At 57.2% G+C, this 22,602-nt stretch overlaps 1 protein-coding gene across 14 annotated transcripts in view; it reads right to left on the minus strand.

Moving 5' to 3' along the window:
• The window catches only part of PTPRF (protein tyrosine phosphatase receptor type F), an 86,688-nt gene that overhangs the window by 44,706 nt on the left and 19,380 nt on the right, over positions 1–22,602 (minus strand). For all 14 annotated transcript variants that reach the window (XM_070510111.1, XM_070510107.1, XM_070510110.1 and 11 more), the window contains exons 4-6: positions 19,511–19,656; positions 19,207–19,348; positions 6,298–6,486 (exon numbers count right to left, since the gene is read on the minus strand). In XM_070510111.1, coding sequence (XP_070366212.1) covers positions 6,298–6,486; positions 19,207–19,348; positions 19,511–19,656 — 477 coding nt within the window. The remainder of the gene's footprint in view (positions 1–6,297; positions 6,487–19,206; positions 19,349–19,510; positions 19,657–22,602) is intronic.

A 22,602-nucleotide genomic window follows, 5' to 3' on the forward strand; every position in this document is an offset into this window, starting at 1 on the left:
TCCCCCACCTCATGGGAAGACTCTCCACCTGTGGTCAGCCTTGGGGACCAGGGCGTGGCTCCGCTGCAGGAGCCAAAAGGGTCCCGTCTGTGGGGCTGGCCTAGAAGGCCTGGGCAGTAGGGCTTGCCACCCCCAAGGCAGGGCTCAGCCGAGAATCTCCACAATTCAGACTTGCAATGGATGAGTCCACAGGAGGGAATGACTGAGAGTGGATGTGTGTGGTGGCTGGTGGTGTTGAGGGGGCCGGAGCTGGAGATGAGGAGCTGGAGAGGTCAAGATGGGGATGGGGGAGGTGACGGACTGGACGGGATGGAGTGGTGGTGACGGCAGTGGCGTGGCGTGGCGTGGCGAGATGCACGGACAGCATTCTTACCTCTGATTGGTGAACCACCTGGCGAGGTAATTTGAATGCAAATAAGATCAGAGAGAAGCATTAGTACAAAAGGAAGGAAAGCCACAAAAAGCCAAATCAGATAAAATAAAACACAAGAAAGGGCCTTAAATACTTGGAGTTAGGCCTATGCTGGAGATGTGTGCATAAGTGCCAGGCTGAGCATGGGTGAAGCTATGTCCCCCAGGTCACTGGCACTGTTCTGAGGAGGGGGGGAGTAGGGCGGGGTCAGCAGGGCTGGGGGAGCTGGGAATCAGGAAGGTGGAGTCAGGGCTCCTGCAGACTCAGCTGCCTGGGGCCAATGGAGTGGGGAGGTGAATAAAAGAGGTGGCAACCCCACCCTGCAGGGCCACAGAAATTCCACAGGCGGGTAGGATTTCAAAACAAAACACTTACCAAAACAAACCAGGGCAGTTAAGCAGACAGAAGAAAGGGCTAAAGGGAGGGCTGGTCATAGGCTACCAACAGACCAGGTCTCCCTCAAACAAACCCACCAGACCAGCCCCACTGTGGGATCAGGTTGAATTCACAACCCAGTGGCAGACTCCTTGTAAAGCCGGCTCAACCCTAACCCGCCTGGCGAGAGCCAAAGGCCAGTGTCCACCCCTTGCCTGACCAGTGCCTCATAACCTGCGGATCAGCAGCTGAGAGGGCCAGATGCTCACCCTCCAAATGCCTGGTGCAGGGCTATTATGAGGCTATTACAGGTGCTCTTCCCATCAGGAGCCTCCTCAGAGGCTGTCCTCAGGCCCCATCTCCCACCACTGCCTCATGCAGAGGAGCGAGGAGCCGGTGGGTAGGCCCAGGCCCAGAGCTAACTACCCTGCCCCTCTCTGCCCACTTCTGGAGGAGGGAAGTGTGCCAAGACACAAATCCTGATCACTATCGCATTGAACTGACAACACCTGCCTAGAAGTAATTGTCCATCTCCACATAAGAATGAGGAAACAGAGGCTGAGGAACATTAAGTGACTTGCCCAAAGTCCAAGGTCACAGCTTGTAAGTGAGGTGGCAGGAACTACCCAGGTCTGGCTCACAGCCTTCCCTCTGGACTAGGCTGCCTCCTGCAGACAAAGAAGCTGGAGGGAAGGCAAAGGCGGCTGCTGGCCCTGGGCGGTTTGTATGAGGGGCGCAGAGAGACGCCTGGGAAGAAGCATTTCACAGTGACGCTGCAAGCACGGTCCAAGGACCTGTAGCATCGCTGAGATCCTTTCAGGGGGTCCACAAGGTCAGAGCTATTTCCATAACACTAAGAAGTCATCTGCCTTTTTCACTCTTGTTCTCTCATGAAAATCCAGTTGGGTCTTCCAGAGGCTCCATGTTGTGGAGCAGAAGCAGATACGCAATTCTAGCTATCTCCTATTAAACCCAAATTAAAGAGACGTGTAAGAGTGTAAAACAATGTCACTCTTCTCACTGATGTTGTTTTAGAAAATATAATTATTTTTCATTAAAATAGAGTTATTTATGTTAACATGTAGTACGTATTTTAATTATTTTTAAGTGGATTAGTAAAATATTTAACATCTTCTCAGTCTTCACATCTAACACGGTAAATATTGATAGATAAACCTCACACAAACAGAAGCTCTCTCAAGTCCTCTGCTATTTATAGGCAGAGGTCCTGAGACCAACATGGTGACAAGTGCTGACCTACTCCTACAGCCCAGGCCTGACCTGGGAGGAGACGGCAGTGTCAACGGTGCAGGTCTGGGACTCCTAGCTTCTGGCCTCCGCTCTTCCAAAACTTCACCTGCTGTGTGACAAGTCTCGGCACCTCTCAGAACAGTCATCTCCCCATCAGACTGAAAGAAGAGTTACCTTTTCCATGTTACAAGGTGGGTGTGGAGGACTGGAGAGGACTCAGGAGTCTGTGCTGTTCCTAAAATGTACGCTCAGGACAAAGGGGAAACTGTGGCCACGCACTGACAGCAGACCCGGCTGATGGTGGCGCAGAGTCAGAGGGACAGGCTCTTCCATCTTCCAGTCAGGGCTGGGGCCAGCCGACAGAGGCAGGGGCTGCCAGCCTCAGGACCAACCCAGGGACTGCTCTGCACTTCCCTCCAGGTCCCATCTGCTGGGGCCAGCAGGCCGTCTCCAGCATCTCTGCTTGAGGCCCTGCGGTCTCGGCTCAAGTGTCAGGGGTATGGCAGGAGACCACGCACTGGGCGACCATGTGGACACAGTGCATTAGGTTGTCCTCGATGGTGACAGGGATGGCAGCTCGCACCCTTGGGTTACTGAGATAAGCTGAGCACAGGAGGCCTCCTCAGTGCCCTGTGCAGGCTTGGCAGAGCATGTGAACAACAGCTCCTCTGGAGACCAGCAGCGGCTCTGAGCACCACTTGGAGGTCAGTCCCCACTCGCTGCTCCAGGGACACTGCCTGCTCTTGACTCGATTTCCACTCTCCCTGAGCTTGTCCCTATTCCTCTGGGGCCCACTTTGGGTCTCAAGTTCAAATTTTCCAAGAGGCTCCTGCTGTGGCAGCCTGTCACGTTGCTTGAGTGAGGAAAGCGCCTGCGGAGCTGAGCTCACGCCTCGGCAGTGCACGCGCCGGCTGTCCTCCTAGCCAGCTCCTGCTCCAGGGCCATGCCTGGTGACGTGAGCTGCGGCTCGGGCCACAGATGCCTGAGGAGTTCTGGTGCCAGTCAGGGATGGCCTGAGGTCTGGAAACGATGGGACTAGGGAGCCCTGGAGCCAGTGCAGGGTCCAGCCATCCCCCAGGTTCAGCAGATGTGACACTAGAAGGCCCCTAGGTGACCTCACAGGGGAGCTCCCCAGCCCAGGATCTCCACATGTGACCCCAAGTGACTCAGCTGTAAAGTGGGCATGATAATCACAGCCTGTCCTACTTCTCAAGGTTGCAGCAGAATCGAGTGCAACCAGACGCAGGAGGGCACTTTGTAAACCGTCGGTGATGCGGAAACCGTGAAGGTCCTCAGAAACAGCCGAGCGCTCGGGGCCAGACTCCACTCCAACAGGGACATCGCTGTCAAGGTGCACGGAACAGCCCCGGCACCGTTCTAAGTGGTAATAGCATAGGGGCAGCAGCTATTGGGGTCAAGGGTCAGGGGCCAGAGTCAGGCAGTGACGGGGAGGGAGTCCTTTCTGTTACTGCAGAGGTGGCATGATTGAGGTCCTTCAGGTGCCATCTGTCTCCACCCCAGGAGCTGGACGCTGGGCCCACAACCCTCAGGTCACAGCTTCCAGGGGGCAGGAAAAGTCAAACAAGGAGGTCTTCCGTGGACTCGGGAAGCAAGCAGGGGTAGACATTAGTCTACAGGGACAAGGCCCAAAGGTCACATTCATGAAGTCATTCATCAACAAGGGCTCAGAGAACCTGTCCTACAGCTGGGGTTGGGCTGGGCACTGAGGGGACCTCACACAGGAGGGTCAGACCCAGGCCCTCCCTGTAAGGAGTACCCAGCCTAAGTAAGTAGAACTGGAGCCAGACGGTGACAATGTGACGTGGCATGAGTTGTGAGGAGTAGGCCTTACTTAGGCAGAGAAGGGGAGGTTTCATGTTCTGGTGTATGTGAGCGGAGGGCCACCAGAGGGTCAGGTGGCTCAGGGCAGTGGGGAGCAGCTAGAGGTAAGAAGAGCCCTGTTCGCGGAGCCCTCGCCACAGCCAGGTCGTAAACTAAAGCTTTGACTGCCGTTCTCTCAGTCCTTACTGTAGCTCCTTTTTAAAGAGGATAAAACTGAAGCTCAAAGAAGTTAAATCACTTAAGCGAGGCCTCAGAGCCAATAAGGGGTACAGCTGGGACCTGATGAGATAAAGGTGGAGGCGTGAGCAGGGGAAGAGGGAGAAGGGTTCTGTGAGCCGTGTTCAGGAGCATGCGCCTGACCATGCGGGCAGTGAGGCTGTCAGAGCACAGGGGGACACAGCAAAAACCTCCGACAGCCGCTGCAGGGTGGATTCAAGGGAGAGCCTGGGGGCAGGGGGAGCAGAGTTTGGTGACGGATATGGCCAAAGCAGCGGAAGGAGAGAAGGAGACCAACTTGAGAGCAGTGTGGTGACAAATCAAGGGGTCTTGGTGCTTCCTTATTGGAGCAGGAGTTGGAGAGTGTCCCAGGATTCAAGTTGGGGAGACTGCCACTCACAGAGACAGGGTCAGTGGGAGAAGGACAGGCTGTGTGGGAAGGAGGTCCCCACTCATCAAGGTGAGGGTGACACCCAGAAGGCAGACAGATTTCTTAGTCTAGAGCTCAGGCAAGATGTTTGGGTTGGAGAGACAGAACCGGGAGCTGCAAGCGTGGAGAGGGCACCTGAAGCTGTCAGAGTGGGTGAGCTGGCCTGGGGAAAGGCTCCGACCATGGGGCAAGGGCAGGGGGTGAGGGCAGGGCTCACAGGCTCCCTGGCTGGAGGGACAGGCAAAGGAAGAAGCAGCTGAGGGCAGAAGGAGAAGTAAGAGGGGAGCCAGGGAGACGAGGAGGGAGTGGTGGGAAAGGAGGGAGGGTGTCAGCTGCTGCTGAGAGGACGAGGAGGCCGAGGCCTGAGCAGCAGCCAGTGGAGTACCGGGCGGGAGCCAACTCACAGGGCAGTGAATGGGCGGCACAGGGCCTGGCACACAGCAAGCCTACATAAATACTTGATGAATGAACGCACAAGACAGCGTGCCTTCCCAGAACTGCAGCCACGGACAGTCAGTGCCGTTCGGGGTGGAGGCCAGGCCTACAGGGGTGGCCATCTGGCGGCTTGGGGAGCCTGCCTGGGGGACTGTGGGAAACACAGAGGAGCCGAACCATGCCGGCCGCTGGGCAGCGCCGGGCAGCGCTGCAAACACTGCCGGACCGTTTCCTGCCTTGATTATGGCTGTTTTAATTAACTGCGCTACAGCTGCCTCCATCTTGTTGAGTTTTAATTAAATTAAATGAGCTAACACTTCGTAGGCTGTCTCAGGCGGCTGTGGCTGGGGCCAGAATCCTGCCCCTGCTGGGTGGCTCATCTCTCCCGTGTCCCCTGGGTACCGAGGGGCATCCACCAGGCGGGAGTTGGTGAGGAGGGGCTGACACCCCAGGGAAGTGGCAGAGGCGCCTCTGAAGCCTGCAGGGCCCTGAGAGGGCAGAGTCATGTCCTCCTTTGCGGTGTGGACATCACAGCTGATGGGCAGCAGCAGCCCTGGCCGTTCTGCCTGAGCCCACCATCTCACAGCTAGCAGGAAGGCTTCTGGACCAAGGTGTATGGGTCCAGCCTGTGCTGGCGGCAGATGAAGAGTGTAGCTAAGCTGATTCTGAGCCTCCTTCCCCGCCTGCTCTGTTCCCATAAAAACTGAATCAATTATCCTGGCAGGAGTCCCACAGGCAGATCGATCAACAGGGCAACACCTCCCGCCTGGTCATGACAGGATCCTCCCTCCTGGAGCTCCAAGCTGGCTCAACTGAGACATCCAGAGGAGACAGGTGGCCCTGGTGGCCAAGGGACAGTAGCAAGTCCCCCTAGCTCCAAGCCTCCGAGGTCCGGCCTTTTGAAGCCTGATGAATCAGGCATCTTGGGCCTCTTTCCCTGCTGTCTGGAGAAGCAAAGAGAAGCATCATCCAGGCCCCCTCTCAGGCCAGGCTACAGGAAGAGGGAGGATGAACACGCACAGAGCAACCTCACAGAGCACACCACCAGGCTGGGCATGACACTCGTGCTGCAAGGAGCAGGGCTGGCCCGAAGTCTGGAGTCTGACGATCTGGGAAGGTAAAAGAACTGCCAATGACGAGCCCTCGCTGCCAAGTTCTCTTCCTCTCGGGCCAGGTGGGCCTATAGCAAGATCTGACCCAGCCACTGGGTGCCCTCTGCTCAGCCCTGGAGGGTCAGCCCCAGGCACCCAGGCCCAAGCGGTAAGGCTGTGCTGGGGTCTGGCTGGACATCTTTCCTGAAGTCTGCCTGGCCCCTTGACCTTTGCTCTCTGCTCACCTGAACGCAGCTGCTTAATGCGGCCGTTGCTGGTGGCGGGGTCCACCGGGAGGAAGTCCTTGAACCAAGAGATCTCAGGATCTGGATTCCCGCCTGCTGCGCACAACATGGTGGCCGTGCGTGCCTTCTCCACCACCTTCAGCTGCGGCCCCATGTCGATGGAGGGGAAACCAGGGGGCAGCTGTTCCTCTGCAGACAAAGAGCAGATGTGCACGTTAGGGCTGGCACTGCCTGCCCGCTAGGACCCCCCGCTGAGGGCAGCGTCCACTGACTCCCAGATTGGCTGGGACCCTCAAGACTTCTCTCCCTGATCCCTGACTTCTAAGCATGAAGCTGCCCTGATGTGAGGAACCAGAGTCCTGAGTCCCACTGCCCAGGCCAGCCCTTCAGAAGGCTGGGGGGCTGCAGCAGGGCCCACCCTGCCCTGTCAGGGAGTGTCCAGGTCTGAGAAGGAACACTTCAGACTGAAGATATCAGCACTTATCTTGCTGGGGAAAATGAGAATTGATACCCTGCTAGCCATAGCAGAAAGTGCCACACAGATGCTGGCCTGTGGGGGGCCCAGAGCTCATGCGGCAGCATCTACAGCCACAACTCAGCTCGAAGGTTCCCCATGCTGTCCAGCCCCCACTCCCTCGTCTGCACATGCAGTGTCCCCTCCACTGCCTGCATCCAGCCTTCAGCTCCATCACATGGCAGAGTCCACGTCATAGCCTGGGTTCCAGCCCTGACTCTGGGTGCCTCCTGCCCTGCCAACAACCCACTCTCAACCTCCAGCCATGACCCTGGCCCATATTCTACTGCAGCCCTGACCCTGGAGGCCACAGTCAGGTCTGGGGACCATGTCTGAACCATGTGGAGGCTAATGAGATAAAAATGCTCCATGAGGACACCAAAAGCTGATGAGGGGAGGCAAAATTCCTCCCTGGCTGCCTTCTCCCAGCTCATAGAGGAGTTACTTCCACGGGAGCAACCGGAACAGATGTCCACAGCACACCCCACTCCCACCCCACATGGACTCCCGTGTCAGCCCTGAGCGGCTGGGGTGGCAAGGCTGCCCACTCCCCACCTTGGAGGACCAGGGGCTGGGAGCACAGGCTCTGGACTAACAGGCAGACCTAGTGGGGCTCCCACCTCCCCCACTAACTAGCTCTGTGACCTGGGTGTATTACTAACCCTCTCCATGTCTCCGTGTTTATCTGCAAACAGGGTTCAAGTGTCCACCTTGTAAAGCCACTGTGAGCACATCTGCCAATGTGCGTGAGGTGCTGGGGAGCGTCTAACAAAGAACTTACACCCAACGAATGTGAGCTGATGATATTATTATAGCCAGCAAGGGCCGAGCCACTGGGGCAGACAGGTACCAAGACTAGGGCCTGGGACCCCCTTTCCCGTCCTGGGCTGGGGAGAGACCCTCCCCACAGGAGCAAACTCCAGTGTATGTGTGAGAACTCGGCAGAGCCTCTCCACCAATGTGGACGCCAGGTGCACCCAATGGGGAAGGGGAACTCTGTCAGTCTCCTGGCCAGGGAACAGGGCTCCATGGTGGGGGGCACCTGGAGACTAGCACCGGTCCGACCAGCCTCCCACAGATCCAGCACAAAATAAGCGTGTGGGGACATCTGCTGAGGTCAGGCTCCTGTGCCAGGGAAAAGGCAAGTGGCATGCTCAGAAGAAAGTAAACGCTGCCAGGGCTGTCCTCCCTGGAGATTCTCAGAGACCCAGGGGTGCTGACTGGGCGGGAGGTGGGGGGGGGGGAGCAGGCAGGAGAGGAAGCTGGAGGAGCCCTAGCAGGCAAGGGCAAGACATCCCTCTACATGCTGCCAAACCCCGGGGGGCCTCTGCCAAGGTTCCAGTTGTCTGAAGCATCCCAAAGGGACTGTGGCCCCTTCAGAGGAGGGGGTCTCAGGCTAGGGAGCAGTAGGATTCCCAGAAGGCCTCGCCTCCCCAGCCTCTCCTGGTAGCGGCTTCCCCACGTGCAGCCCTATAAATTCCAGATGTGAACCCAGCATCTCCTTGGTTGTAAATATCATCCCACAGCATCCCGACTTTCAGCTCTGATTTTTAAAAGGAAAATGTCAAACAGTGGCAAGAAAAGGGAGGATGGAAATGAAGTGGGACTTGGGATGCACCAAGCAGGGGAACAGCTTCCCTTGGCTCTGCTGCCACCTGCTTTCACAGGAAGGCCCAGGCAGGGCTCCCCTTCCACACTCCCTGCCCTCCCCCACAGCTGGGGGACACTCAGGATGGCTAGGACCATCTCAGCCCACCAGGGCACCAGCTGAGTTCGTCCCTGACTTCAATCCTACGTGCTCAGCCCTCCTGGGCAATGGAGGGGGCATGGGGGCAGGCCCTGCCAGAGTTAGGGCCCAGGAGTCAGCAGGCCCCCATCTCTACCCACAAGGCACTGATCAAGAAGGGAAGACACACAAATGTCTGCAGCCCTGTGTCCCGGGAATTTACTCTGAATTCCTAACACAGGGAAGGTCTTTGGGATTTACGCCAAATTAAGGACAATTAATTTTCCTCCCTCAATTATCGCGCCCTCAATGGCTCCGTCCTTGGCTCAGATCATCCCTCAGTCGTGGCCGCCAGAGCCTAAAACTGGCAATTGTGAAGAGCTGTCCACAAAACAGCGGGACCCAAAGCCAGTCCCTGGTGCCAACTGGGCTTCCAGGCAAAGTCGGAAGGCTGCAGTCCTGTACCTCAGAGCAGAAGCATGTCTCACAGGAGGACTCCAGCCCCTCAGGAGGGACCTGCTGCTGTCTCTGCCTTCTACGTTTACCCTGGGGGCCTCTAGCACATTCAACCGTAGCCACAGACAGCAGCCGGTTACTGATGTCCGCTGTGCGTCTGGCCCAGCTGAGCACCGGGCAAGCTGGCATAAACCAACCCATCCTCCAGACCAGCCAATTTATCCCTTTCGCCCCCTAGTACTTGCAGGAGCTGGGTCCACTGTAGCCTGAACCACTCAGGCTAAAAGGCCAGAGCAAATTCCTCAGGCGGCTGTCACAAGATCACTCGAAATCCAACAACAATCACAAAAGAGAGGTCCAGATATGAGGGATGAAAGGTCACGTTCATGGAGCGTTTACTACATTCCAGGTACTGAGTTAAAATGCTTCACAGGGGTGGGCCAGGTGGCTCAGCCATTAAGTGCCCGGGGTTCGCCGGTTCATATACCAGGTGCGGACGTGGCACTGCTTGGCTAGGCGATGCTGTGGTAGGCATCCCACATATAAAGTAGAGGAAGATGGGCATGGATGATAGCTCAGGGCCAGTCTTCTTCAGCAAAAAGAGGAGGATTGGCAGCAGTTGTTAGCTCAGGACTAATCTTCCTCAAAAAAAGGAGAAAAACCCACTTCACAAAATGATTGAATCTCTACCAAAACCCTGAGGTATATGAGCAAACGGGGCTTAGAGAGATCTAGACACCTGCCCAAGGTCACTACATCAGAGGGGGGCTGGGATGAGCCTGGGTGCTAGGACCCCACGCCAGGCAGGGTTGCGCCAGCCCGACTCAGGATGACTTCGGGGCGGGCGGAGGTGAGGGGCGGCCCCAGGGGAGCCACGCCACCATCCCGCCCCCACACCACGCCTGCCCCTGCCCCCAGCTGGCTTCCAGGGCTCAGCCGCTCCTCCCGCAGACCCCTGCACACAGCCGCAGCGTTTTTATTTACTGCAAAATGAACCAACTGTCCCCCACACGTGGCCACCCGCGGGCATGCACCCCGCGTTCCAACACCCAAATGGACTGGTCACGCCAAGGCTCCTAAAAACCTGTCCTGCCGGCGGAGGGGCTGCAGCGTGGCAGGGAGGAAGGGCCCCTCCCCGCTCCAGGCCACCCGGTAACCATGGCAACGGCGGAGAGGCGGCACCGCGGCGGAAGGGCTGCGCGTGCCTGTGTCCATGCGGGCGCGCATCCGCTGTCCGAGCACTGCCGCCCCACCCCGGCCTGGGTGGAGCCGCTGCCCCCCTCCCAAGACCAGGACTCCAGGGAACCCTCCCTCTTAGGCGTCCTTTTCGCTCAGATGACGCATAGCTGGGGGGGTCCCCAGTGTGCTCAGGACAGTGCGGGAAGGTCCTCTTTCACCCTCCTGGCAGCCTCAGCCTCGGGCATCCATTACTTGTCCCCGCAGGGCAGAGGCCCCTTGATCCTCTGATAAGAGGGTCCCCAGGACAGAAAGAATAGCCCATGGGGGCTTTAGAGGTACCAAGGAGCCTGAGTCTGGACAGCTGTTTGTGGATCACACCTGCATGGACATGTAGGGTGCACACACATTCCTGACGGTCTGCCTGCACAGACCTCTGTACCTGTGGTGGGCGTGCCCCTGTGCGCACATGTGTGTGAATGGTTCCTGCACTGAACTGCACTGATCTTTGCAGATCAGTGAGACTCGACCCTTCCCTGCTGTCCCCACTGGGCAGAGGAAAACCACAGGAGGGGGTGTGTCTGGAGGGGGGGGAGGTTTGGGTTGGGAACCTAAGGCTCAGAGAGGGGCAGGAGTTTGGCTGAGGACCCGCAGCAGCAGTGCAGCTGGATCAGTTCAACTCCACAGCTCACCTGCTATCTTGGTGGCTTCCTGGAGGAGGAGAGGGATACCAGAGTAGGAAATACTGGAGCGTGGGAGGCAGGGGAGCTTTCTGGGAGGAGAGAGGGACTGCCTGGGTAAAGGCGGTGGGAGGGAGGGGGGACAGGAGGAAGATGAGTCTGCTTGGAGCTAAGGCAAGTGATAGATGAGGCTAGGGTAGGAGTGGACAGGGGATCGGCTTAGGCTGGCTGCAATGACTAGGGGAGGGAGGCTGTGGACGCCCCCTACAAAGCACACACAGGTCTCTTTGTCCAGCTCAGCCTGGGACGCCTGAGGCAGAGTCTGGGCCAGAGGGAGGGGGCTGCACCAGGGGAGCCGACAGATGGAGACGCCTTGCAGGGTCTGGGGTGGGCAGCACCGTCTGTCAGCATGACCTCCTCACCCGCATTTACCCAGCTTCATGGCGTCTCTGTGCACATGTGGACACACACCAGCACTCACACACACAGGCTCCCTGGGGTGGCCAGGTCTGTAAGCCTGACCCCCGCCCCTGTGGGTGAGTGTTGGGCCTGGTCTCACCCTGTCTCTGAACACAGACACCTAGAAACGTGCACAGCCAGGGACCCACAGAGATATACATGCAGAAAGAGACAGGTGCAAAAATAGAAACCTACATGTGCGTGTGGAGGGGCACCTGCAGTGACAAGCACCTGTGGAAATAGACTCATGCAGGCAGATCCAGAGGCAGTGCACAGAGACACAGAAACACACCTGTGGAGACATGCGGTCAGAGAGACACGTCTGCTGAGACACGTGCACCTAGAGACACATGCAGAGACGGGACACGGGAAACACAAAGACGTGTAGAGACACATGAAGGAACATCGTGGGTGGCAGGGCCACCATTCCCCCAGTCATCAAGCACTCTAAGGAAACCAAGGCCACCGCAGGCCCTGTCCCTGAGGCAGCTCCATCCTGAGCAGGGTCGGGGCTAAGATACCCCCTGGTAAGTCGGAAGGCCTCCCCACACCTGCAGGCTCCCACACTCTCCCACAGAGCTCGGCTCCACCCCCAGGCTTGCAGGCAATAAGGGGGGCCTGGGGAGCCTTGGGCCCATCTCCCTTTGCAGCTTCCAGTCTCGATTTTCAGCTTTTTCTAAGAGAAAACTCCCACCTCTTCCAGCACTCTGATTTCATCAAACTTGGCATCTTAAAAGCCTGTTTTGTTTTGGAATCTAAGCTGTTTGGGGCCTGTCGGCAGAGAGAGCCGAGAGCAGCCGTGGCCTCCCCCTCCAGGGCCCCCACCCAGGGCTTCCCTGGCATCTCACACCACACTACTCAACCAGGTTGGCGAGGCCTCCCCACCACACACACCCAAGTGAACCCTGGGGCCGTCCCTGGGCCTACACTGTACCCACAGTCCAGCTTCCGGGCCCCGGCCCATGCTGGGCTCTCCTCCTGGGGTTCCCCCACCTCAGTCCTACTCCAGGAAGATTCTTCTGATCCACTGACCCCCTAGGTTCAGGCCCAGCCACTCCAGACCACTGACAGCCGCCCCCTCACTCCTCAGGCCCCTGCAGCCCAGCTGCCACCCCCACTGCTTCCTGCCAGCGCGCTCACCAAGGTCAACCACGACTCCATGAAGCTAAATCCAAAGACACTTCGTGGTGCTCATCCCGCCTGACCTGTCGCCAGCACCCTGCCCTGATGACCACTCCCTCCTCCTTCACACACTCTTTTCTCTTGGATTCCACAGGAGGGCCTCAGCCTCATTCCCCACTCCCGCTTTCTCTCCCAAAGCTCAGGCACCCCCTCACCAGATTCCTATGCAAACGCCCCCTCCCAACATGACAAGTTAGCATCTGGGACTCCATCCAGGCCCTCTTCCTCCCCTCTTGGCTCTGGCTCCCTGAGATATGCCATTTCTCGGCCTTCAAAACTCCATCTCCAGATGTCCCTTGGGGTGCCAGGCAATCTGAACAAGGCCCATTGACACCTCCCCTGGATGCCTGTGCACGCCTGATACAGCAGATTTAAAAACTGGACTCATCATCTTGCCCCTTCAAACCTGGTCCTCCTGCTGTACTTGAATCTTAGAAAATAGCATCAAGCCCTACCTGGCCCAGGGCCAGTGACCCAGAGTCTCCGTCCCCAATCCCACAGATGACCAGGCAGACCACCGCTCTTTCTAAACTACTTGTAACCCATTCTCTCTTCCTCCCCTGCCCACTGCCTGGGTTTGGGCCACTGTCACCTCTTCCCTGGGCTGCAAGGCTGCCCCAAACTCTCACTGGTCTCCTTCTGCCCCACTCTGCACCCCCAGGGACTTTTCTGAGGCACACATTTGATCATGTCATTCCCCTGAGGAAAATGCCCTCTCCGCTGGCAACCAGAGGGAGAGGACACCTTACCAAGGATGGAGAATGTGCACACAGAGGGGCATTTAAAACCCCCAACTCGGCTAGCTGTTCCTAGAGCTGAGGCTGGGGCAGAGGGGAGTAAGTGAGGGGGCCACAAACACAGCAGGGCCTTGTAAGCACCTGTGACCACAGGGATGGGGGGCCAGGCTGGGCACAGGGGAGGTGCCGGAGTCTGTGGCTAACAGAAGAGACAAGCGTTCTGCCGACCCCACAGGAGGACCCATTCTTATGGGAGTACATTTGGGCCCTTGGAGGCAGATCAGAACGAGACAAACTGAGGGATTCTGGGTGCCAAGAAACCCGGAGTCTGACCTTTAGGGCCCTCCTGGCAGTACCACCCACCTGAGACCTCTCCCAGTCCCTCAGCCCAGGGCCAAGAACTCTCCAGGAAACGGTTGCAGAGCTACCTATCTGTGTGGTCCCGAATGCTGCTGTGGTCATGATGCGGGAGGACAGTCAGGTCACAGAGACCACAGTCACTGGACCAGAAGAAGCATGGACGTCATGCCTCAGCTTCAGGGGGAGCAGCAGAAGCTGGCCTGGGTTCTGTGTCCTTTGTGGCTGCAAATCAGGGAGGTGATGGCCCAACTTTCACAAAAGCAGCCTGTTATCTAGACACATGTGCAGGCGACAGGAAGAGGGCACATTCTGTGACTTGGAAAGTCACCCTCTGCCTATGGTAGCCCTTTACCCAAACTCCCCACCCCTCAAAGTCAGGCCTGGGCCAGGGGCGGGGAGGAGGTAGAGCAGGGAGAGCTGACTCCCTGGGAAAACACCCACCCACCCCAAAAACATAAGCTTCCTCATCAGCTCTGCTCCAGGCCCTGCCCAGCCCGGGACACCTCAGCACAGGGTCATAGGTTACTCATCAGCCCTCATGTCCCTGGGACTGTTTCCAAAGGGACTATGTGTGTTGTGTGGGTGACGGGGTCTCAAGATCTCCTTCATCACCCCACGGGTCTCAAAGGCAGCCAGGGGCAGAGCCACTGCAGAACCCAGGGGTCCAGGCCCAGCACTGACTGCCCCTACCCCAGTCACTACCCCACATGCCTGACAGTTGCCCCCCTAGAGCCTGCCCCGAGGTAAGCAAGACCGGACATTCCATGCGGGCACCTGGATTCCTGGGCCTGTGTGGCATGGGCGGTTGGTCCTGGTCAGCCAGCAGACACCAAGGCCAGGTGGGAACAGGTGAAAAAGAGCCTGGGCTTGGGGGGAGAGAGAGGAGAGGATCCCAAGGTCTGGGCAGGATCCATATCTGGTGCACCCTCCCTCCTGGCCTGGCTGCAGAGGAACAGCTAAGGGGCCATCACAGGCACTGAGAGGAGCTCAGCCTGACTACTGTGTCCCATGTTCATCTCCGTCCAGCTGTCCTGCTGACCAACCGCTCTGAGCAGGTATCTCTGACCTCCCACAGCACCATACTGACCCACACATCGAGCTCAGGCTGCTTGCTACACACCACCTTGCTGGACACACAGCCCATAAGGTGCACACCACTTGCTGCACATACCATGCCCACATACACACTCTCTAACGCGCGCACGCACACACACACACACTGCCTGATGTACACCACCTGCTGTGTACACCACACTCCCCACACACTGCCTGATGCATGCACGCACAAACAGAGTCTGCTGCACCCCCCCTGCTGTATACACAGCCTGTAAGGCACACATACGCTGTGTACACCACACCACACACTTCACATAGAGCACAGGGCACCTAGACCACACACACAGTGCACACCATCTGCTGTATCCATGACCACAAGGCAAACACTGCGGACTGCACTCGGAGCCCTCAGAGCCAGGCCCCCAGGACAAAATCAGAACCAGCTCAGCCCTGCAACCCGGCCTTTCTTCCTCCTCCTCAGCCCTTCCAGAAGCTGCCCAAGTCACCAGGGCCCTGCCCACACCTCTGCAGTCTGGCCTCCTCGGGGGCTTTCCCGACCTCTGTCCTGCCTGGCCTGGAACCCACTGGCCCAGGTGAATCCATGACCTCCAGACTGAGCTCTAAGACCCTCACTCCCCCCACATCCTGGAGGGAAAGGCCAAGAATCAAGGCCTGCCTCCCCTCCCCCTCCCTCCGAGGGAAAATGTCAGCTTCCCTGTCTCAGTGGTGGCAGCAGGCGGGTTGGAGGGGGAGTGATGCTGCCGCCGCCTCGAGAGTGCAGAGCGAGAAGAGCTTTTCCTGCCATTACCCGGCGAGGGAGAGGCTGGCGCGCTAATGGCTTCAATTACCACTCAGACAGGAGCGCTGGGCGGCGGGCCCTGTGCGCCCGGGACGGCTCACCCCAGCCATCTTGTGCTGGCCACCCTCATCCTGTGCCCAGCCTGGCGGGGGGAGGCGGTGAGGTGGAAGGCTGGGCATCACGGGGCAGCCAGGGCTCACCAGGAGTGGCCATCCTGCCCGGGGAGCTGGGTGCAAAGGTCACAACATGGGGTGCTCCCAGAGGCTGCAGTGGGAGCCAAGTGTGAGAGAGGCTGGGCCTGGGCTGAACGAGGCGGGGCAGGGGGCCCAGGATGGGACTTGCAGGCCTGGGCTTCCTTTTGGGGGTACATGACCCTCACCTGAGCCAGGCTGCCTCAGGCGGGCAGCCCTCAGCGTTCCCCTGAAGAGCCCAGCCCGTGGTGAGCCTGGGCATGCACCTGTGTGCTGTGGGACATGTGCAGCGTGTGACACAGGTATGGGACTCAACCCTTATTGCTGGCCCCGGCCTCATCCTCTCCCCAGCCCTTCTCAGAACCCATGGTGGCCCCCCCGGAAGAGTGCTGGCTCTCCTCTGGCCCCAGCCCGCAGCTTGAGTCCAACCATCCTTTCACCTGGATCCTACACACACCCAGCTTTCCCAGCCGGAGAGGAGGACGGGGCGGGGGTGGCCACAGTCTGGGCTGCTTTCCTCTGGCCCCGCCCCCCTGGCACCTTTTAGGCTCCCACTCCACTCCTCTTGCTCAGCCCAGAGCCTGTCAAGGTTACACAGATCAACATGGCAAGTCAGCATTTCGTCTTCCGGGTGCCGTGTTTCAGGAGCGGGAGGGGCTCCCTCAGGCCCACAGCTCCACCCCAAGCGGGGAGGGAGCACGAGCAGGACAGGGACCTGTCCCACACTCTCTCCAACCTCATCAGACACCTCCCCTCACCCTCCAGAAGCACAAACACACCCCAGACCCCTACTAGAGAAACCCTCATCCAAGAAGGCACCTCCAGGTGGGGAGACCCCTGCAAGTCTGAATCCCCCTCACCTCAGGCCCTGAAAGACCAGCGTCATCCTCCTCTATCCTTTAAAAGACAGGCTGCCTAGGAAAGTGGTGGGGGGAGGAGAGTGCCCACAGAAGCCCTGGAGAGAGGGCCAGGGCCAGAGGTGGAGCATAGGGGCTTTGGGAGCACTTCTCTTTCAGCACTAACAAGGAAGCCCACTTTCCCCAATCTGAGAGCCTGAGAAGATGCCCTCTGGGGCAGGAGCCACAGTCTGGCCCTTCAGGCACCTCCCAAATGCCAGGGCAGGGCAGATGGCTCCCTGTTGGCACAGATACCAACGGGAGGGAGGACAGTGCTGAAATACTTGTCCTTAGGTCATAAGTGGGGAAACTGAGGTCAGGGGTGGCAGGGAGGAGCCTGAGAGCACTCAGCAATCAGTGATCCTGGCCCAAGGCCTGTCCTCTGGGCTCCCGCTCCACAGGTAAGTCCTCTCCCCTGTGGGAGTGGAGAGTGGGGGCTGTACCACCTAGATGCTGCCAGGCAGCATGAAGCCGGGTACTGCCAACTCACACTCATGCCTGAGCCTCAGGAAGTGCAGTTTCCAGCCCGACAGCAGCTCCCATTCACACTGCAATCCTGCAAAGTGCTTAACTACACCACGTTTAATCCTCCAAACCAGCTTGGGCGGTAGGTCCTACATCCCTGTTTACAGATGGAGCAAATGAGGCTCGGAGACACAGTTACCGGCCCAAGGTCACGACGTGAGAGAGGAAGTAGTCCAGAGACGCTGCTCTTAACTACTGCCCTCCACTGTCCCCCGAAGCTGGAGCCCCCACCCCCATCTCACAGCAGACACACAGACGCAAAGGAGTTCCTGAACGGATGCGTGTGTGAACACACAAAGCCATAGTGTAAAAGTGGCCAGCGTGAAAAGATGTTCAACTGCTCTTGTAATCAAAGAAATGCAAATTAAATTGAGATGCCATTTTTTGCCTATTAACTTGGCAAAGGTATTTTTTTAATGATAATTCCCACTGCTGGTGAGGATGCGCAGACAAGAGACCCTCTTACATTCTGTTTGGTGGCAGAAGTGTAAACTGACACAATCTTCCAGAAATAGTGAAAGGCTTAAAAATGCACATGCCCTTTGACCCGGCAATTCACTTGCATGAATCTAGAATAAGGAAATCCCCAGGAAGGTGAACGCATCTTATCCGCAAGGATGTGCACAGCACTTTATTTATAAAAGCAAAAAACTGGGAACAACATATGTGTCCAACAATAAGGGAATGGCTAAATAAATTAGGGCACTTCCATGTGACATCCACAGCCATTAAAAATAATGATGCAGAAGAACAGTTAATGCTGAGGAAGATGTTCATGATATGTTTTTTAAAAAAGCAGTCTACAGGGCCAGCCCCGTGGCCGAGTCGTTAAGTCCGCGCGCTCTGCTTTGGGGGCCCAGGGTTTCGCCAGTTCGGATCCTGGGTGTGGACATGGCACTGCTCATCAGGCCATGCTGAGGTGGCATCCCACATGCCACAACTAGAAGGACCTACAACTAAAGATATACAGCTATGTTCCAGGGAGCTTTGGGGAGAAAAAGGAAAAATAAAATCTTAAAAAATAAATAAAAATAAAGAGCAGTCTACAAATTATTGGGCAGAATGTGATGTCATTTTTGTTACATATGTAATGCATGCAACAGAAAACAGAATATAAGGGAATAACCCAATGTTAATAGCAGAAGTAGGGTAACAGGTGACTTTTATTTTTCCTAAGTCCTATTTCATACTTATCAAATTTTCAACAGTGAACAGGTATCGTTACTGCAACAATCAATGCTCTGTTTTGAAAATACACGCAGACGTATTCAGATTGATGAGTCTCTCGTAGCTGGAGGCTGACATGTCACTCCCCACCCTGTTCGTGGCTTCCTATGTCCCCAGGAAAGTGTTGGCTTCTCTGTAAGCAGTGCCTGGTCCTGTGCGATCTGCCTTCCAACCTCTCCAGGCTCACGCTGACTGGCTCTTCCCCACTTCTCTCTGTGCCCTCCAGTTCTATCCACCCCCTACACCAAACCAAACTACCTGGAGCTCCCTGAAAGCTCCCTTCTCTCCTGCCTCTGGACCTTGGCACATGCTAATGTTGTTCCTCCGGCCAAGGGCCCCACCCCAACTCCTACTTGTGCTTAGGACTCAGACCACAGCTCCCTTCTCCTCTGAGCCTCCTCCCGCGCCCCCAGCTGAAGTCTCGAGGGCAGGGCCCGGGTCAGATGACCCTGTGGACCTGAACAGAAGAGCTATCAAGTGAGAAGACACTGAAAGCCACACACAGAGCCCCAGCCCCCAGCCTAGGGCCCTTGCTCTTAAGGGCAACAGGGACCACATCTCTCTGAAGCCTAGCACCAGGCTCCACGTGAAAATCAGATCCATTGCCACAAGCCACGTAACCCAAACAATACACAGCTGCGGCCCCACCCCTCAAGTCAGACCCCAGACCCGACCCGAGCAATGCTCTGGCTCAGCAGGAAAATACAGATACCAGGCACACAGCTGGCCTCGGCACAAGCCAAACCATCCAGGCCAGATCCAGTGACCATCCCTGTCCACCACTGACCTTTGCTGACCCCAGGATGACCAAGTCTCCTTTCGACCAAACACACACCAGCCCAAGGTGGGGACAGGGCTGGCTGGCTAGCTCTTCCCACACGTCAGTCTACCCGCCCACCAAGCCAGGTCCCTCCCTGGCACGTACCTTCGAGCACTGAGAGCTTGGCACTAGTGTTGATCTCTCCCAGACTGTTGGTGGCTGTGCACTCATAGATGGCTTCATCCCGCTGCACCCGCAATGGCTGGATCCGCAGCACGGACCCTGCCCCATCGTCAAACTCAATTACCTGCCAGAGGACAGACACGTGGTCACAGCCTGCTCAGGGTCAGCCATCCTCCCGTCTCCAAGAGGCCACCGAGGGGGGAGACCCAGGGGAGAGGATGTGGGACCAGACCCTGAAATAGGCAACCCCTGGCTCCTGCCTGCCCCACCCCACCCAAGGACGTACCTCGAAGCGCTGGGAGCTGACTTTCTTCCCCTTCTTCATCCATGTGATGCGTGGCTTGGGCTCCCCTGTGGCTTGGCACACAAAGGAGGCCACCCCTCCCGACAGCCCAGTCTGGTCCTCAGGGACCTTAACGAAGACAGGTTTGCCTGGAGAGATGCAGACACCAAGTCACCATGGCACGGTCACTACAGACGTGGCCAACACTACAGGTGGCAGTCACAGGGGGGCAAGAAAGAGCTCTGGAGGAAATAATAATAGTGCTTGCTATGAGCTGGGCACTCTTCAAAGAGCGGTAAGCAAATGAGGTGGGGCTGTAGTTACCCCCGCTTACAGAGAAGAGAATCAAGGCACAGAGAGGTCAAGGGATTTTCCCAACACGACACAGCTGGCTAGTGGCAGAGCCAGGATTTGAACCCAGGCATTCTGAGTCTGGAGTCTGAGCTTCAATGGCTGCACTCTTCTGTCTCCCACCCCCCCAATTCTAAGCTCTCTGACAAAAGCATGCTGAGAGCTGCTGGGAAGGGCCCCAGCTTCTCCCCCAGACTTGTGTCTCCCCCTGCTGCTCTCCATCTCATGATGGGACCCCCATCTACCCCAAGGCTCAAGCCAGAAACCCTGACTCCTCCACTCGCCCGACCCCCGACACCAGCAGTCCCAGAGGCCCCGACATTCCACCTCCTAAGTATCTCTGGACGTCTTCCCGGGTGAATGCTTTCCCGTAGGTCTGCCCCCCACCCCGCCCCCACTGACTTATTATTGCCTCTGACAGCCTGGACGTCTCCCCAAGGTGTCCACAGGGAAACGGAGGAGCGGGAGAAAGGAGGGGGCTCGGACACTGTACTGCCATGCCACATCACCCTGATACACACACCAGGGCCAACCTGGACCACCCGTCCCTCCAAATCCCACCACCCAGGGTCACAAGAGCAGAGAAACTTGCTTTTATTAAGATGTAGCACCGCCTCGTTAATCCTGACAGCGGATCCATTTCCTATTAATCAGGCCAAGAAAGCGCTCCAGGAAGGCTGATACTGTGAGAACTGACCTTTCAGACCACCTGCTTGGCGCCGATGAGCCCAGGCCTGACCTGGTCCCTGGCACAGAAGCATGTGTGTGCAATGATGACAATCCTTCACTAAGCCATTCTGCACCAGTTATTTTATCTCATTTAGTCCTTCATCATTATTATCCCTGGTTTAGAGGCTCAGAGAGGTCAAGTCACTTGCCCAAAGTCACACAGCCAGTGAGTGGCACATCTGAGAATTGAATTCACGCCTGTTTGACTCCACCACCTGGTAGAAAACAGCTGACACGGTACTGTTGGGGCCTTGTCAAGAGCAGGGTCAGTGGAGTCATACAGGCCAAAGCTAGACCACAGAAGGTCGAGAAGTGAGTGGGAGGTGAAGAAGTGGAAGGAAGAGTACAGCGACTATTTAAAGAAGACTGGCTCTGAGAGGGAAGATAAAGAAAAGATGGACCTAGAGGGGCTGGAAGTTGGAGGGAGGTTTTTACATTTCTTTCCCCTAAGATGTGAAAGTGAGTGTTTCAATGCTAGAGGAGGAGGAGCGAGCAGAGAGGGAGAGGGTGCCAATCCAGTGGAGAGAGGAGGGACAGCAGATGGCGGAGTCCCCGAGGAGGGGAGGGTCCAGGGGGACCATCAGGGTTGGAAGTGACAGCTGCAGGTACAGAGAGTAGGAGGGCTTAGGCTGGCAGGGAGTGGGGGGGGGGCGGGGGGGCGGGGGGCCATCTTCCCAAGCACCTCGGGGCCCAGTGGGCTCTGGAGGTTTCATGTAATTATTAAGCAAGTCACTCACCGTCTCTGAGCCTCTGTTTTCTCATCTGCAAAAACAGGGGTCTGTGCAGACGAAATGTGATGATGTCTGTAAACCACGTGCACAGGCTCGACACGTGGCAAGCCCTGCGGGAGGGCAGCCCTCACTGTCATGAGCACTGTTAGTCGTAAAACAATCCCAGGAGGCAGGCAGTCTTATCATCCCCATTCCAGAGACGGGAAAATGGAGCCTCAGAGGTCAAACAACGGAGGAGTCATAGGGTGAAACTCGGGGACCCGCCCAACAGCTCTTGGAGCCCCTAGGGCAGGCGAGGGCAGCTGACTCAGAGGAGCAAGGGCAGCCTTGATGGGGAACCACACAAACCTGGTGGGGGCCAGGGTGGCATGGGGACCACACAAACACTCTGGAAGGCTGTCAGTCTCGCCCTTCTTTCGAATGCCCTCAGAAGGAGGCTCTGGACTCTTCCAGTCTGCAGAGCCTGACCCTGTCTCAGACAGGACTCTGCCCACGTAGGCTCCTCTGGGACATGTGCCGCGCCCCCAACACTGCACACCCCTCCCCCACATCTGAGACCCTCCAGCAGCCCTACGCCCTCCTTCCACAGTGCCACCACCTCAGTCCAGATACCACCTTCCCTTGACTGGACAATCCACCAGTCTAACAAGCTGTGTCCCTGCCTCGTCTTGCCTCTTCCAGTCTATTCTCTATTCAGCAGCCACAGTGAACTGACAGCCTCTCTCCCCGATCAAAACCCTCCAAAGGCCTCCCACTGCTCTCAGAACAAAATTTAAACTCCCACCATGGTGAACAGACCCCTGCCAGGTCTGACCCTAGCCACTCTCCCCCTCAGAGCCCTGGCTTCCTATCCACTGGATAAGCAATGTTCCCTGCGGCCTCAGGGCCTTTGCATAAGCTGTTCCTTCTGCCATGAAGCTCTTCTTAAATCACTTCTTCACCCACTAAGTTCTGTTTTCCTTTCTGATCTCAATTCAAACATCATTTCCTCAGAAAACCTTCCTTGGTCCCTGTTGTTGTCCCCACCTCCATTAGCTCAGTTCCTGGTTTTAAGCTCTCTGGTAACTCCCTCTCCCTCTCTCACAGCAGTGCTCACGGCTTGTTACGTTGGTGTGTGAGGTTATTACTTTTTCCACATTTTGGAGGAGTATTTGACTCATAGCTGCTTCCCCACGTAGAACAATAACCCTGGGCAGGGCAGCCGCCATGCGGGCCTTGCTTCCTGCCCCGTCCCAGTGCCCAACCCAATTCCTGGCACACGGGCACGGAACGAAGGAAGGAGTG

Source organism: Equus asinus, chromosome 5 (genome assembly GCF_041296235.1).
Source record: "Equus asinus isolate D_3611 breed Donkey chromosome 5, EquAss-T2T_v2, whole genome shotgun sequence".
NCBI classification, from domain to species: Eukaryota; Metazoa; Chordata; class Mammalia; order Perissodactyla; family Equidae; genus Equus; species Equus asinus.